This window comes from Cottoperca gobio, chromosome 22 (assembly GCF_900634415.1).
Source record: "Cottoperca gobio chromosome 22, fCotGob3.1, whole genome shotgun sequence".
Taxonomy (NCBI): domain Eukaryota; kingdom Metazoa; phylum Chordata; class Actinopteri; order Perciformes; family Bovichtidae; genus Cottoperca; species Cottoperca gobio.
In genome coordinates this window covers 19,537,635-19,555,254 of record NC_041376.1, presented here as the reverse complement: position 1 = coordinate 19,555,254, position 17,620 = coordinate 19,537,635, and the positions used below count along the sequence as shown (strand labels likewise).

The window sequence follows — 17,620 nt, the reverse complement described above, 5'->3', positions numbered from 1 at the left end:
CCCTGAATACCTTCTCCTGCCTACAGTTATATATCAATGCATACTGGTTTCACTCCCGCTTCTTCCCAAACCATTAGCTGCATTATTGTTGATGGTTTATTACCCTGCTATAACTGACTGAGTTATCTCGTATACTAAAAGTAAATGTTTTATTACAGAAATACATAGTTGTCAGTAATTATTTAACATGTTCATTCACATATTGATACAACCATCCTTACTGTTCACTTTTTTCTTTAGGTGCTATAGTTATCGCTTATTTATTCAAATATAATCTAACAAAGTTAGGTACATTTTTTTGTTATTGTCATATTTTTTATTCAGTTTATTCCAAACACACCTGAAATAAGAATTGCATCACTCCCAGTTTTTATTTATGGATTAGGATTTTACAGTAGAAGTAAATCTAGTAAATATTTTATGATGTAAAGCCACAGTTTCTGCTTCTCTCTGCTTCAGTTTTGTCTTCTTCAACTGTGACCTTTGACCCCAGCACAACCCAAGTTTTATATGACTTCCTGTTGTACGGTAGCAGTAGCCAGGAGCAGCTGATACTGCCAAGATTAATACACAAACCACACACACTCACGCACGTGAAAAACAAACACTCATACAGAGAACTCACACAGATCTCTCAATACACATGCATTTCACTAACACACAAAAAAGGTTTTCTGGACTATTTGCACACTTTGAGTGAGCACACACACACACACACACACACACACACACACACACACACACACACACACACACACACACACACACACACACACAGACAGACAGAGGAAGGATACTATTACAAAAACAAATACAATGACAATGACAATGACACTCAAAAAACACTTTTGTTTTACACACAGTAATTTTAATTTTCTGCTCCTGATTCACCTGATAACTGTGTTTACTGATCTTCTAAAACCAATAAACACTAATAAGTCACATCCAACCAACCATAACATCACCAATTACTGAAGTAAAAAGATAGCATACTGTAGAAAAACTAAACAATCATTGCCTAGAAAGGAAAGAGCTGCAATTTAGAACTTACAGTAACTGTACTCAATCATAATATGTGTTATTTGTCCTGAGAAATATATTAAATCTGGTGTTATTCATATAGCCCAATATCACAAATTTGCATCAAGGGGCTACAATCTGTGCATACACTCTCTGTCCATAGACCTTTTTCAGCAGCTAAGGAAAAACTCCCAAAAAAAAAAAATTAATAGTAAGAAAATAGTGTAAGAAACCTCAGGGAGAGCGACTAAGGAGGGATCCCTCTCCCAGGACGGACAGACGTGCAATAGATGCGTGTGCAGAATGAACAATATAATACAATTACAACATAGACATTCCATATGACAAATTATAAAGTGAACATACTGTATATAAAAAAGATGGATCCAGGAGAATGTCAAGCAGCTTCCAAGTATTGCCAACAATAATAACAAAAAAATATGACCAATAATAGCAATAACAACTCGAAGAATATGACTAATAATAATAACAGCAGTGGGCGTAAAGCTGGACCACGGCAACAGGTGCAGCCTCAATCCATGATCCAGACTTAACCATTAACGTGGCAAACTGCAAGACAGAAAAACTCCAGGGATGATAAAGAGTAGGGATGCAGAGTTAATAACATGCATTCATTGGACATAAATACAAACAGATAGAGGGACAGGAGGAGAGAGGTGTTAGTCCCCCAGCAGTCTAAGCCTATAGCAGCATAACTTGAGGCTGGACCTGAGCCTGAGCCAGCCCTAACTATAAGCTTTATCAAAGAGGAAAGTCTTTAGCCTGTTCTTAAATGTGGAGAGGGTGTCTCAAACTGGAAGCTGGTTCCACTGGAGAGGAGCTTGATAGCTGAAGGCTCTGGCTCACATTGTACTTTTAGAGACTCTAGGAACCACAAGGTACAATGCATTCTGAGAGCGCAATGTTCTAGTTCAGACCTTGGCATTGTACGGCCCACTGCACCTCCACCCAGGGTTTCGGTGCAGTTCCCGGCGGTGCAGGTGCTGGAGCATGCAACAGTGAAGCAGGAGAAGCCCCATGCTGTTGGAGGACACAGGTACAGGGCAGGACAGACAATGAGCACTAGTACATACAAAAGGCAAAATAGACAAATGAAGAGGATTCGGGAATCAGAAGAGACCAGGCCAGGCCAGGCCAGAGGCAGACAGGGTCAGTAGCAGACAAACAGTCCGGAACAAAGTGCTGGAGAGTCTTGCATGAGCTGTAGTACAATGTGGTAATGAGTGGGTGAGCAGGAGAGGCTTAAATACTGGCAGCAGTTAAGGAGAGAAGCGGACTGTGAGTCAGCCAAAGCCATTTGCTTTCAAAATATGATCATCTTTGAAAATAACTTTTAAAAATATTGAACAATAAAAAGTAGCACTTGTATGGTATTAAAAACCTTGAAGTTAGGGTTATAAACAAGCAACAAGGAAAGGACAGATAATAATAATTGAGAAATTACTGTTTATTTGTCAATTATGGGCCACAATGGCTGTTTAGCAAAAGTTACACACCATTGCTTTGAAGCTAAAGATTTCCAAATCAATGCTAATATACTGAAGTCTCAAGTCCATGGAAGTTACATTATGCTGAAATACTGTAGAAGGTTTGTATTTGGTTGTAGATTTATGTCATATTCATGAGCAACTGTAGTTTATATTTTATATACTATATATATATATATATATATATATATATATATATATATGTGTGTGCATATATATACTATACTGTATGTATATATACATACATACATACAGATATATATGTATATATATATATATATATATATAAAAAAGCTCAGGTTCACCTGTGCTATTTTCCCCATCAGACTTTAGCCCCAAATGTACCAGCAGCCACTGATGACGGCCTACTGAACATGAATTTAAGTCCCAGTGACATATTACCCAGGATGAATGGTGTCCTCTAGGCCCTGGTCAGGCATGACAAACTGTACAGTGATATCACTCAACTGTCCTGGATCAGAGCCTCACTAGGTAAAAGCGTAACATGCATACAGCACGACTGAAATGCAAACTGTTAAACAGTATGCGTAGAAAGCTAGATTGATTCCAGCTTTCTACGTGTAGACACGTCACTGTGGTCAGTGGTCTTTTTCACTCTGTTTGTTGGCCTGTGCATCTGTACATATGGTTTCATGCTGAAGCGTGGTTTCACATGCAGGTTATTGTTTAGTTTGTTTAGTTTGTTCGCCTGTAATGCAACTGAAATTAAATAGTGTGATTTAAGTAACGTTATGGTAATAGTTGCCTATTTTTTTTTTTTTCTTTATGCCCACCCACTTTATGATTGACAACCCAATCATCGTTGTTAATGATTGCTTATAATTGATGATAGCTTAATATATAACTGAAACATTAATAAATGATTTATTAACCATTAATAAAGCCAACAACTACCCTTTATAAAGGGTACATTATTAGAAAGTGGCTGCATAATACTATAGCTTTAAAGAAAAGGGTTTGGTAACGAAATGTCCATTAAATAAAGGTCAATGGTCAATAAGTGTGACCTCCTGATGCATAAGAACATTTTGTCAATCTCAAACTACACTTTGCTTCTTTGTGTACAAATGAGAGAAATGTAAACAGATCATTTACAGTGGCAAAGTAGACGTCAGATTCATGTTGAGCTCTCACATAGTGGCAGTTGTTGTGTCAAAGCTCAGTGAAATCACTCCATAGGGAGAATAAAATGCTTTCAGTCCAATGCCATTAGGTGATAATGACGTAAACACAGCTTGGTGGGCAGCCTTGACAGACAGTCCTGTCCTCTTAATCCCATGCTCTTATGCCTCCACAAACATGGTTACTGAGCTCCTTGGATTGTTTAGCTGGTGTTCTTTTCAGTCTCTTCGGTTCCCTTTGTCTTGTGGCTCTGCTCTTCCATGGCTGTTAAGCAGCTGGTCTTTCCATCACTATCCACACGTTTGTCAGAGTGTCAGTTATTTTTTATATTTAAAGGTAAAGTAGATTTTTCATTAGTCTGCGTGATTGAAATTATGTTTTTGCTGGAAGAGCCTGTTTTGAAGTTGTTAAGTGTCCTTGTGTGGGTAAGCAGCATTACCGACGGGTGGCCGTTGTTCTCGTCGGTGGCGACCTCGTGGGAATCGGTGGCTGGGTTGGCTGAGTTTGCGGGGCTGGTGTTGCCACGGCGACAGCAGCAGCATAGTATCCTAGCAATAGGCTGGAATAAGACTCTGTACAGGCCGCCGCGGGCACTTTCGCTTACAAAGCAGTAGAGAGCAGGGTCGGCTACGCAGTTCAGGCTGGTCAGCAACAATGACAGGTGGTAGTAGTTAAATATTCCTGGAAAACAAGAATACAAGCCCTAGTTAGTTAGTTAGTTAGTTAGTTAGTTAGTTAGTTAGTTAGTTAGTTAGTTAGTTAGTTAGTTAGTTAAGACACAAAAGTCTTCATCCTTAGTCACTAGATTACTTTGAAAATAGAAACTGTACCTGCGATAAAGTTGCAGTCTCGCTCCAGCAAGGTGCGTACTAACAGGAAGACATGGTAGGGGGAGAAGCAGACTAGGAAGATGAGGATGGTACTGCTGACTAACTGCCTGATCCTCATCTTCTGATCTGGCTGTGTCCCAGCACTCCGACCCACGGCCCGAAGAACACACAGGTAGCTGATCTGGACAGCATCAGTCATCGGATGTATCAGGATCATTGTAAAAATAACCAACCCTATCACATAGATTTTGATCAAATGCAATACAATGCCACTGTACTTAAAATATTTTCAATAAAATGTGCTAAAAAATATAGATTTGTTGTCATACCGATAAAATAGCCAGCGGGAACATGAAGCCAATAGTGAAGCGGTAATAGTTGATCGGATACTCCCACGGCTGCATGGGGTAGTGCTCGAAGCACACTGATTGGTTCTTGCGGTCTTTGCTCAGTTCTTTATGGCGGAAGAAAACCACACCCACAGCGAGCTCCTTCAGCCAGATGAAGGCGCTAACAAGCCACGCTGCACTCATAGAGCGGAGGGAGGTGAACCTGGAGACAAAGGAGGAGGATAGAACAGATACGCAAATACACTTTTATATTAAGGAAATTATTGATAAAAACTGCATAAGCACAGAGGAATTGTGGTTAAAAGTTGAAGAAAATTAACATAACAAAAGCAATGACCCGCTGCTTGCATTTTTATCGTGCCAAAATCAAAATTACCTTAAAGGGTGGACCACAGCCAGGTAGCGATCTAGGCTGATACAGCACAGAAATCCAATGCTGATATAGATGTTCTCATAGAGCAGGAAGCCACAGAGCTGACACAACCACTCCCTGTGACTCCAGTCATCATCCTAAACAACGCACACACAGGAAACAACAACAGGTCGTGACAAGTGGATAAAAGCAGACTGGACTGGACTGTTATAGATAAATAACCATTTATTATTAGGCCGACAGTATGTTATAGTTGAAAAAATGTCAAGATTTACCAAATGAGATAGTGTGTGACAGGTGTAGATCATCAAAAATATTTTTGGTTCAGGTATTCGGCATTCCATAAATGTGCTGCGCTTAGAAACTGATAACATAATAATAATAATAATAATAATAATAATAATAATAATAATAATAATAATAATAATAATAATAATAATAATATACAGTAATGTAATAACCTGCCTATAATGTATTATAAAAAAGTATATCATGTATCACTTTTAACATATAATGTAAATTCACCACATTTCTGATTGTTAGGGCAAAATAAATGAGTGTTTTTTCTTAACCTGGAAGAAGTACTGTAGCCACAGCGGTAATGATGCCAGATATAACAGATCAGACACAGTGAGGTTCATTAAATAAACTCCCAGCTCGTTCTTCTGCTTCAGCTGCAGAGCAGCGTGGTACAGAGAGTACATGTTGGAGGGAACGCCAACCTACAATCAAGAAGATCATTTATTGTGATTATTTAGATCCTGTCACACACACTGCCCTCCTCTTCATTACAGCATTTTTAGAAAATGTCCCGTCTGCTCAGACAACTAAAAAAGAACGTCCATATTGGATTATTCTATAAAACCCTGGGTTTACGTTTGCACAGCGTTTGAGTCCAATGCCTACTTTTTTTCATTTGGTATGGTTATGGTTAGGGCAATACAATACAGTTAAGTTATAGTATGGTTCAAGTTATGGAAAGAGCATACTTATGGTTAGGGAACAAAATACTTGATTAAAGGCAGGGAACGATTGTTGTACAGTTTCTAAAAAGGCAAACGTTATTTACAGGTCTGTGACAGAACACAAAATCTTGTCTTCCGCATTAAAGTAGCATTCTCACTATGTGCCCATCCACCACCCCGAAGTCCAATCCTCGCTACATAAAGAGCACACTACTTCCTGCATTGGCACTGAATGTCGACATTGCTGTAAACAGGGAGGTACAGAACCGTCCAATATGGATGTAATTCCTAAGTATACTGGACTGGCAGAGAAAACTAGTTTAGGGCTTTTGGTGACATTATGCACCTGTTGGTAGCCAGGTTGGAGGACCATATCTGAGACAGCAGATATGACAACTGGCTGCAATAAGTAATAATAGATGTATGTTGCAGACTGGCCAATTTTCTTACTAAGTTTTGGCTCATATTTGCTGTCATAACCTCATCTATTCATCCATCTACTTTCTCTCCTCGCGTATTCTTTGCAGAGTTTCTGCAGAGGTCTGGGTGCTACCCCAGCACACATTGGGAGAGAGGCACTGTACACCAGACGTATGAGTGACTTCAGCCTATCTCTCTGTGATTCAGTCAAATGACATTCCTAATGCAAACCTTAAATGTTTCAAAGTTTTGTGTTTTATTTACTTTTCCACAGATATTCCCTAATGATAATCATGAAAAATGTCAACTAAAGCTAATAATTAGAAAATACAACCAGCTGATGAATAACACATAAAAAACGGAAAGTAATGCTTTGATTTTTGACCTAAGGTTTTACTTCTACAGGGCGGAGTTCACAGACGGGGCTACAGCAGATGCATCTTTTGTCTCCTGACGAATATAAAACAGCTTATGATGCAATTTCACATATTAACAAAGCTTGAAATGTTGTGATTTTAAGGTGGAGCTACTACTTCTAAAGCTTGCAAAATTTCAGTTCAGTTTTACCTCAATCTAAACTAACCTGTTCCAATAACTTATGCACTTTTATAAAGTATACAGGCACTTTAACAGCTTATTGCAGGTTTTCAAGATACACAAACACTTACCAAAAGTACGAGAATATACACACAGGAGAAGAGGTACTGGTGGATTTCATGGCTGATGGTGCAGTTAATCACGTCCTCCTCAGACATGTTGAACACCATCACAACCTTCTCACACTCACAGCACTTCACTTATAACATGCATGTCCAAAGGAATGTTTTAAAACATTTTCACACATACATGTAACTAAAATGTAACGACACAAAAAACACAAATCTTCATGTTGGTTGGAGCACTTAGAGTATATCTCTGATTGGGTATTCCAGTTTCATTTGGCCACTGTGGAACACAGAAAAAATATACCTTTATTAGAGATTATAAACATTTGACTTTATTTTAGATTTAAATGTATGTACACACACACACACACACACACACACGCACACGCACACACACACACACACACACACATACACACACATCACTCCTTTCATTCTCTCTTTTTTTCTCTCTCACTTCCTCTGAAGAGAGATCACTTCTATGATAGGGCCTCCAGTCATAGCATAGTTTTCTCAGTATAATCAAATTAGGCAAACTCAAAACCATGGTTACAGTAATAGCATGTTTATGGATAATGTTAATAATGTTTTGGATACTGTTTTCACTTTGCTGCGTTAAACTGAAATGCCCTTTGGCCTTGTTGGTCATAAGTTATCTTTGCGTGTCGAGCAGCGTTGTAGTTTAGTTGTTTTGAGTTCCATTGATGCTGTTGGAGGAAACCAGTCAGTTAAAATGAGCTGGGTTTATGAATAGCATCTAAAGCATTCAGCATTGCTTCCTTTCTGTGAACTCCAGTGTCAACGGCCAGTGAAGCTTCTCAGTATAATTTCCACTATATTTCTTTGCTTTGGGATCCCAGTATCTTTAGAATGGCTCCATAATGACATACTATAAAGCCATTTAGAGCCACTTTCACACACAACACTTGAACCACAAGCATCCAAGCTAACCAATGCTTTTAACCCTTATTCAGCCAGTTGAATGGAAAAATTTAGAATTATACACTCACAGTTATACTGTATGTGAACTCCTCTTTTGTAGAAAAAGATATTTGTTCTACACACCTTCAGCTGTTGACCCTACCACAGAGGAGTGAAGTGGGGGGATCAGCAGCTAAAAATAATGCATCATTCAACCTGTTTCACCAGATCTAGACATATTTGGACCAATGTGTGCAGTCTTCCTGGCTGCAGGCTTCATAACACATAACTTCTGATGTCTCCTAGATGTCTTGGAGGGCAGGTCTGTTCGGAGTCGTTGGGGTCCTAAATTCCCCTCAGGATCAATAAAGTATCTATCTATCTATCTATCTATCTATCTATCTATCTATCTATCTATCTATCTATCTATCTATCTATCTATCTCTCTCCCAGTGCATGCTGGGAGTTTGTGTGTGTGTGAGACGCTGAGCGTGTGCTTTTCGATTCTTCTTTTTAATTATTTTGTTAATAATGGGTGTTAATTTAACTTAATTTACTGGTGATAGTTTGGTATAGTTAACTTTTGGTACGTTTGGGTGTGGTGTTTGAGGTGTGTGTGTGGGGTTTTCTCTTGCCGGTGTCTCGCCGGTCGGTGTCTGACGCCATGGTAAATGGGGAATTCACCAAGATCACATGGAAGAATGGCATAAAGATCTCAGCCGGCTTCCCGTGTAGCGTAGAGGAGATCGGTTTAGCTGTGGGGGAAAAGGTCGGACACAGAAGTATTAAATCACTGGCGCGGATGAACAGCGCTGTCGTCATTTTCCTGGACCAGCTAGGAGAAGGTCAACCGCGTCATTGAGACAGGTATCGTGGTGAACGATTTGTTTGTGCAGGTAATGCCTCTCACGCAACGCGCAACCAAAGTTGTTATTTCAATGGTCCCATGGTTTGGGAGGAGAGCAGGTTAAGGAGGCAGGTGGTGTCGGAGGAGAGCTGGCAGGTGATAGGAGAGGTGCAGGAAAAGAAAGGAATACATGGAGTGAGCAGGTAGAGGAAGAGGAGATGGAGGAGGAAGAGGCAGCAATAGCACTAGAGACAGTACAACAAAAACCTGCTGACAAACGTAAGAAAAGGTCAAAGAAAGCATCCAGTGATGCTAAAAACAGTATAGTTGGGGAAGAGGGACAGACTGTGAGAAGGCAGGGGCAGACGGACGAGAGTCTTAGTGAAGATGAGTGTGTGTCTGACAGCAGTGATATCCCTGGTTTTAATTTAAGTAACAGTCAGAAGGAAGAAATGTATACGGCTGAAAGTTTAAAGGTTTTCCTCCAACACACTAAAAACCAACATGGTGTAAAGGTGGAGGATTACTTTCCAGATTTGGTCATTTTTAATACCTCAGCCAGACGCCATATGAGTCAAAGAGAGGAGTGTGGCCTCACTGAACAGGAGTATTATAGATTAAAGAAACTTGTGGTAAAAGTTAAAAAACTGTCTCACTGGAGGTCGAGCATTTTATCGAGGGGAGGATACTTTTAGTTGAAGCAGGGCTTGACCTTTTTACAGCTGTTTTTATATATGTGTACGCTCCAACAATCGGTGCAGAGAGGAAGCTGTTTATACAAAAAGTTAATGATGTGTTAAATGGCTGTGCCTCGGAGAATTTATTATTCTTGGGGGGGGATTTTAACTGTACAGAAATTGCATCTTTAGATCGCAACCACGCAGAGCCACATCAAGCATCCCAGAATGCTCTGAGGCAGCTGGTCCACTCCAATGGCCTGGTGGATATATGGAGTAGGATACACGCAAATGATCGACAATATACATGGTAGGGAGAATAGGATTTCCTCGGCCAGGTTGGACCATATTTATTGTTTCAAACATAATTTTAATATTTTTAAAGCATGCAGCATTATTCCGGCTGGTTTTACAGATCATTCCTTGCTCGTATGTAATGTTTTCATTAGAAACGTTAAGCCAAAAAGTGCATATTGGCATTTTAACTCAGCTTTGACTTTTAAAAAACATTTTAGACAGGTCCTTATTCATTTCTGGAGTGTTTTTAGACAGAGGAAGTGTGATTTTAGCAGTCTTAGGCAGTGATGGGACCATAGTAAGAGTGAAATAAAAATGCTTTGTCAACAGCACACCATTAATGTCACACAAGACATCACCAGATCTATGAAAGACCTGGAGGGTGATATAGTGGAACTAGAAAAAATCAATGAGTCCACAGGAGATCGCGGATATATTGAAATCCTCAAAGTTAAGAAAATGGCTTTAGCCAACCTGCTAGACGTTAAAGTACAGGGTGCACTGGTCCGGTCCCGGTTTCAAAACGCCACCGAGATGGATGCTCCCTCTAGCTTCTTCGGGTAATTTTTGACCCATGTTGTGCAAGGCCCTGTCACACATATCCGTATGATAGAAACGTATGCCGGCGCATACGAAATATCGGTAATAGGTTGATATAAATTAAGGGTATGTTGTGATCGTTTGAAGGACGCAGACATAAAGCCGAACACGCCAGACATACACAGTTCCGTATGGCAAAAACATATGCCAGCGTATATGAAAATTAGCAAAAAATGTGTCAGAGTCCAAATACGTCCAACTTTTCCACAGCGGTGTTGTAGCTGACGCATACATAACAAATTAGTATACGTATGTCAAACATTGATAGCTTATCACTAACCTATTTAAAACGTATCAGAGCCTGGCCAACGGAGCTGGAAAAGTGCCATCTGGTTCACGTCATGCTGATGCTGGAGAACGGCTAAAATGCTGAACGCTAGCTGTACTGTAGAAACACGTCTAAAAAATAGGTTATCTACTCGTTATCGATAATTTGGCTGTAGGATTCACCGTCAGCCGATGTAGCCTATATCTAACGTTCCTCTAACGTAGTCACGTAGGTATTCACGTAAGTATTTACGTACTATATTTACGTAGGTAAGTATTCACGTACTGTATTTACGTAGGTAAATATTCAACTCCGTATTCCGTATTCACGTATATCTAACGTCACGTAACGTCTGCATATCTTATGAAGCACACGTTGGTTACGTCCGGAAATTTTGAACATGCTCAAAACATCAGCGTTCAACAACACACCCCAGCGTAACACCGTGTGCTCTTAACGAATACTACTTATACCTTACCTTATATCAACGTAAACCAGCGTGTTGCCGATATTTTGTATACGCCATATTTTTGTATATCTTATGCATTCGTTGGGCATTCGTCTGATACATTTTGTATTAGGAAGTGATGCGCTATCAATAGGTTAGACATGCGTATCTGTATATGTTCACTTTTCCGATCCGATCTGATGAAAAGTTGGACGTATTTGGACTCTGACATATTTTCGTATGCGCCGGCATACGTTTCTGTCATACGGATGTGTGACAGGGCCTTTAGAAGGGTAGTGATACAAAAATGATTGTTTAGGATTTTTGAATTGTGATGATCAAGGGTTAAATGTATATATTTGTATTCTTTGTTTTAAGCACTTTATTTTAAAATAATTTGTACAAATGAAAAATATGTAAATAAAGTGTTTTTTGAAAAATCTAAAAATCTATCGATCTATCTATCGATCTATCTATCTATCTATCTATCTATCTATCTATCTATCTATCTATCTATCTATCTCTAGATGATGGAGGCACTTAGCTTGGCCCTGAGACACTTCCTCCCAATTATAGTGGGGAGGTACAGGTCAGCTGTGGTGTCTCATATCAACCGTCAGGGCAGGTTGCAGTGTCCATCCCTGCATGTAAGAATGAAGAACACACTGAGCCTTAAATGGCCTCGTGTAAGGCTGTATGTATTCCCCCTGTATGAAAGTCTACCAGTTCCACCTCATTATAAGGTGATGTCAAACATACGGACGCTCACTCCCCTCCATTTATCTTTGTTCATCTCCCTAGCATGCGGTCCTGCAGAAGTTACGAGTTTATTGATTGAGGGCTTAACTACTTTGTAGACAGAGCTACTTTATTATTAGTGATGTTCATGCTAATGTAGGTTATTTAGTATGATGTAAGTTGTTAACTGTGCATTACTGTTGGCTAGAGCATAGGTCTTCAACAGGGGTTTTATTTTTTGCTTTGCGCATTCACATTGCCTCCTCCACTCCCGCGCCACGCACAACTGAAGTTTGGAAATAAACCAGCTTTCCTACAATGGATTCTCTGACCGGAATCATTTCCATAGTGTACCAACCCATACCATTTTACCCAGGTTACACTTCCTCACACTGTCATCTGTCATCAAGAAACACTTTTTACATTTACATTTTTATTTGTCGTCATTTCCATTCAGTCACACGTGAGGCTGATCATTTCTGAGTATCGGGTTTGATGTGAAAATTTCATTTTCCCTGAAACATTTAGCCTAATAAATCATTTCCAGTGTTCATAAGACACCACAATCATATTCTGGTATTTTCGCAAATAATGAATAAATAATATAAATGCATAAATGGTTTCTGAGCCTCTGAGCAGTTCACAGTATAAAGTATAAAGACAGAATGCAGGTTGTTATTCATATGCAGGTGTTTGTTTGTTAGGTACCTGCTGCTGCTGCTCTGCAGTGATAACTGTGTGTCTTTATTAGTATTAGTAAGCACAGTGCACATGTGTGCAGACACAAACTCTGTCAGAAGTCTCTACAGCTGCACAAGAAAGACGTCTCATTTCTCTAAAAACACCTTTCCTCATTAACTACACACAGTTGTGACAATAGCACATGCTGATGCCGTGCCCAGCTACAGCTGTCACATGTCTGCAGGACCACAGTGTGACACACAGTCCTGGGGCAGAGGTCCAGTTCTCCCAGCAGACATACCAGTCACTGAACACTGATAACTTTAAACTTAAGCAATCCTCCAGACGCCAAGATCAATAAATGAACAAATTGCCATGTGATCATTACATTGACTTATTTTCCAAAGGCAGCTGCAATGCCATCGTTGCTCAGTGATAGGTGGCCCTGACAGCGGTAACCGTGGCAACAGCAGCAAGTTGTAAATCAGGCAACAATAAGGTTTAGCCATTGCTCAAGGGAATACGCTGCTCTCACAGCCGCTCCTCTAACTCAATGATCTCATCGTGATAGACATATAAACACATTTCTTCCAAATGACACAGCATCACTTTTTGTTTCTTACTCCTTCTTGTAAAATTGAAAGCAAACCATCAGTTTGTTTTAGTTTACCAGACAGCACCACATTTACCTAAATTCCTGGAATGAAAAGTAGTGTAACAACACAGGCTGAAATTTCCGAGGCTTTAGAGACTCATGCAGTAGTAACACACCGTCAATGTATCACAGTGTCATAACAAGTGAATATACAGAAAGGAAGGATTGTCATTAAAAATGGGGCTATAATATTGAGTTTACTGACTGTGGTGAGCACTTGGACAGCACTGGCCAACAACACAATTACATTTACATTTCAAGTCAAATAAGCTTTATTTGATAAATAAATAAAAACTTATTTCAAGCTAACTTGGTGTGAAAATGCCTCAAACTCAAAATGTGACTTACGGAACTTTTGTTGCTTAATCACCTTAATTCTCTTTATTATCACTTCATGATCCTTTCTGACAAAATTAAATAATTTTCCAAGTAATAGAATGTAACCAACATTAAAATAACTGCAATGCTGTTGTCCATCGGGTTATATATTAGCTTTGCTATGTGCTCTCCAACAAATGTGATTCATCGTCTCTACATGTAACTGCTATACTGCTCCTCAAACCTGTGTCATATGGATCAAGAAAGATGTTTAACTCAAGTGTAAAATGCTTTGGGTGATGAGTACTGTGCTGGTCTGTCCCACTGCATTTACACGTATGGGGATACGTCTTACTAAATGCATTTGAAATCATCATCATCATCATCATCATCATCATCATCATCATCATCATCATCATCATCACTTACACTCTTTTCATCACAATTCCTGTCAAAAACAGTCTGGGGGGTTTATATTTGGCATCATTGTCAAAAATGCCTCATCACCTTACAATATATTGAGCCGGGAGGCAGGAAAGCAGACATGGATGACAAGTGAGACAGTTTCTGTTCTGGCTGGCAAGTGGGGCATCATACAGGGTGTCTCCAGGGTGTTTGGGATACCTCGATGCACTGTCCACCGCATCGTCCATAGAGTCACTGAGGATTTTGTGGCTACTCGCCACCAGGTCATCTACCTCTATAAAACCGCAGGAGACCTGGAGGCAGTGTCTTTTGGGTTTGCAGGGCTGGTAAGACACAGACTCAGGAGCCATCGACGGCTGCCATGTCAGGAACAAGCCACCAAACGACCCTGATGATCACTGCCACAAGAACAGGAAACTGTTTGTTTTCATTCTTCCTGCAGGCTAAGGACTCCAGAGTACTCCACCACAGCCCACTCTAACGCTCAGCCTTTCTCCAGGGCACTTCGCCCTTGAGTATAGGGAGTACTCGTTACTTCAGCACCCACTCCCCCTCATCACTCCCTACAAAAGGCCTCTACAAGGTGTGGGAGCCCGGCGCTTCAACAACCATCAGTCCCGGGCACGCTTTCATTATAGAGCGTGCTTTCGGGATGACGAAGAACAGGTTAAGGGCCATCTTCCTGTAAGTGCTGGAGGTGCACCACACCTTTGTGAGTTAGTGACTTTGCTGGAGACATGGAGGCAGTCAGTGGTGTGCCTCGGTGGGACCAGCAGTCTGCAGAGGTGTCTGCCCTGGAGGAGGTACCCGGGGACTATTGTGAATAAGTAAGTAAAACAATTGTAAAGCTGTGTTACCTAATGACTTGAAATGTTTTTTATTAACAGGTTTTGCTTATTGAAATATGTTGTGTTGAGATTTCTTTGGTCAAAGTATTGTTGTGAAGTATTTGCTTTTTATTCTTCCATTGTTGAAAACATCTCAGTGACATGGCAGCCGTAGATTGAGTCAGCCCTGATAACCCACTGAAAGGACGATGCGGTGGACAGCGGAGAGATACCTCCCAGACACACTCTGGAGACCACCCCAGATGATGCCCACTAACAGAAGACACTGGGCCGAATTATATATATATATGCATATATAATATATATATATATATATATATATATATATATATATATATACTATAAATGTTATATTTATATGTTGTTGTATTGTGTTTTAATTAATCTGTTAATAATAAGTTATCATTCAATCAGTCATAATTCATTTTCATTCATTAGTAGTTAATTTTCTAAATTAAATAATAATTTTCTAGGTTAATAAATCATATGTTGTCATTACTCAATTTATCATTCAATCATCCGTTACTTAGCTAAATAATTCATTTCCATTCATTTATAGTTCATGTAAAAAATAAACAATATATTTATTATTATTATTATTATTATTATTATTATTATAATAATACTTTATTTATTTAAATTAATTCATTATCCATTTCATTTAATTTCTTGTATTATTTATCATGTAATGTTTTAATGTGTATCATTAACTATTAGTATCAATTGAGTTGAAACCCAATAATTACATTTAAAAGTGTAATTGCCTGCCTCTGCTGTGGCTGCCGTAGGTTTTTGGGACAAAGTTATTGTTGTTTTAATAAAGCTGAACCGTCACCGGCACGCAATGAATCTTGGGATATGTTCGGGTAAGAAGGCTGTATTAGTTGGATGGCCTAGATAATTATTGGCTATCCTTTTCATCCTATCCATCCAGAATAGAGTTGCTTCACAAATCTTGGCCAGCCAGCCAAGAGCAGGGTGGCCAAGGGTTAAATGGTTTGTTATCCCTACAAGTGTATGCAGTACAGCTTTGGAACATTTGTTCACAATTCATCATAATGCCTCAGACTGTAAATTGTTGTTTTATTTTACTTATTTTGCAACATGGATGTTATTCAGTCCTAATCAGTGGTCTCTCTGGTACTGAGGTAGATGAAGAAGTGGTTGCATTTTGAGTAGTTAAGGTGAAAGGTTCTGAAGCTAATTTCAAGAATACAGCTGTTGTTTCAATGTGGCATTAAACACTCCAGAGTGACTCCATATCACAGACACTCTTCCAACCCCAACATTACCCCCTGCATCCAGCTTGTGTCGAGCATTTACACTGCTGATGTAGGCTCAAGCCAAACTCAGTCCAACCTCGCTGAGTTTAAAAGCAATGCCAAAATGAGTGGCACAGATCTTGAAGTACAGCTAGGGGAGTTGACTGGAATTCAACACTGTGCTAAACAGGACCCTCAATTGAACACAAGGAGCTTGCAGTGGACTAAACCCCACTATACACGGACTAAACAATGACAGGGAAAGCACCAGTGACTGAAGGTGGAAAACGTCATGAAGAGTTGAGACATGTCTTCAACACCTTATGGTTGTTCCAAGTCATTTTTTTGGAAAAACTCCTCCTCCTCCAAGCCCGGAAGTTGACACCTGGCAATGCCGAGTTTTACCTCACAGATAGCACATTCTCTGACAAATAAGTGGTCAGATAGATTGCAGAAAGCCTGCTTCCTCCAGCTGCCAACATTGTGAAGCATTTAGGGCCTCAGTTCAGTCCCTGTGATTATTTAAGTGTTCTTGACTCAGTTTATGGTACTGTAGATGATGGCGACAAACTCTTTGCAACATTCATCAACACCAAACAAAATGCAGGTGAAAACCTTCTGTTTACCTTCATCGACTACAGGTTTTATTGAGGAAAGTAGAAAAGAGAAATGGCATTGCTGCCGGAGACTCAGAATGCCAACTGCTGAAAAAGTTCTGCAGGGGATGCTGCAGCTTTATCACCAATCTCCAGCTGGAACAAAGAAAGTATGATCCACCCTCATTCCCTTGTTGCTTTTTACTACCAATCGAAGGAGACAAGCAAGCTGCCAAGTTCTGCTGCATGAAGCAACATCTCAGATTTCCAAAAATTAAAGTCCACCCCTGAATGTGTACACCTCGGACAAGGATGAGTACGACAAGGCTGCAGCTTCTGCAGATGACAACCCTCATGTGGTTACAAAGACTTCAAGTCCAGTGGGCAACCTTGAAAGTGTTTATGGATGAGTCTTAAACAAACGCTACCACCAAGAACGTCAATTCAAAGTAATCTAAACCGAGAGAAGAATTACCACAGCAGAATGTGGTAAAAGCCAACTAGAAACCAAGGCTGTGGCATTTCTGTGATGAAGATGGACATAGAGCCCCATTCTACAGCAATGAGCCTAATCCGGTGGTTGTTGAGGCTAAACAAGAAGAACTTCCGGAGAAGCAGTGGTTGTGGGAAGACCAACCTCGGCTAGGTTTAAACTAGGATCTGTTCCTGTTAAGGGGAAAACAGGAGCAAGGACAAACTGCACCTGTTCCAAACCAAAGGCTGAACAGAATAACTCAAGTTACTCAGCACAAAGCACCAATCTA

General features: G+C 39.9%; 1 protein-coding gene across 1 annotated transcript; it reads right to left on the bottom strand.

Moving 5' to 3' along the window:
- Positions 1 to 3,257: 3,257 nt before the first annotated feature.
- Positions 3,258 to 8,147, bottom strand: gpr68 (G protein-coupled receptor 68). Its single transcript, XM_029461255.1, has 6 exons — positions 7,278 to 8,147; positions 5,797 to 5,946; positions 5,228 to 5,361; positions 4,831 to 5,053; positions 4,502 to 4,682; positions 3,258 to 4,352 (listed from the first exon to the last, which is right to left on the bottom strand). The coding sequence occupies exons 1-6, from the start codon at positions 7,374 to 7,376 to the stop codon at positions 3,985 to 3,987; spliced, it is 1,155 nt and encodes a 384-aa protein (XP_029317115.1). The 5' UTR covers positions 7,377 to 8,147; the 3' UTR covers positions 3,258 to 3,984.
- Positions 8,148 to 17,620: the final 9,473 nt, after the last annotated feature.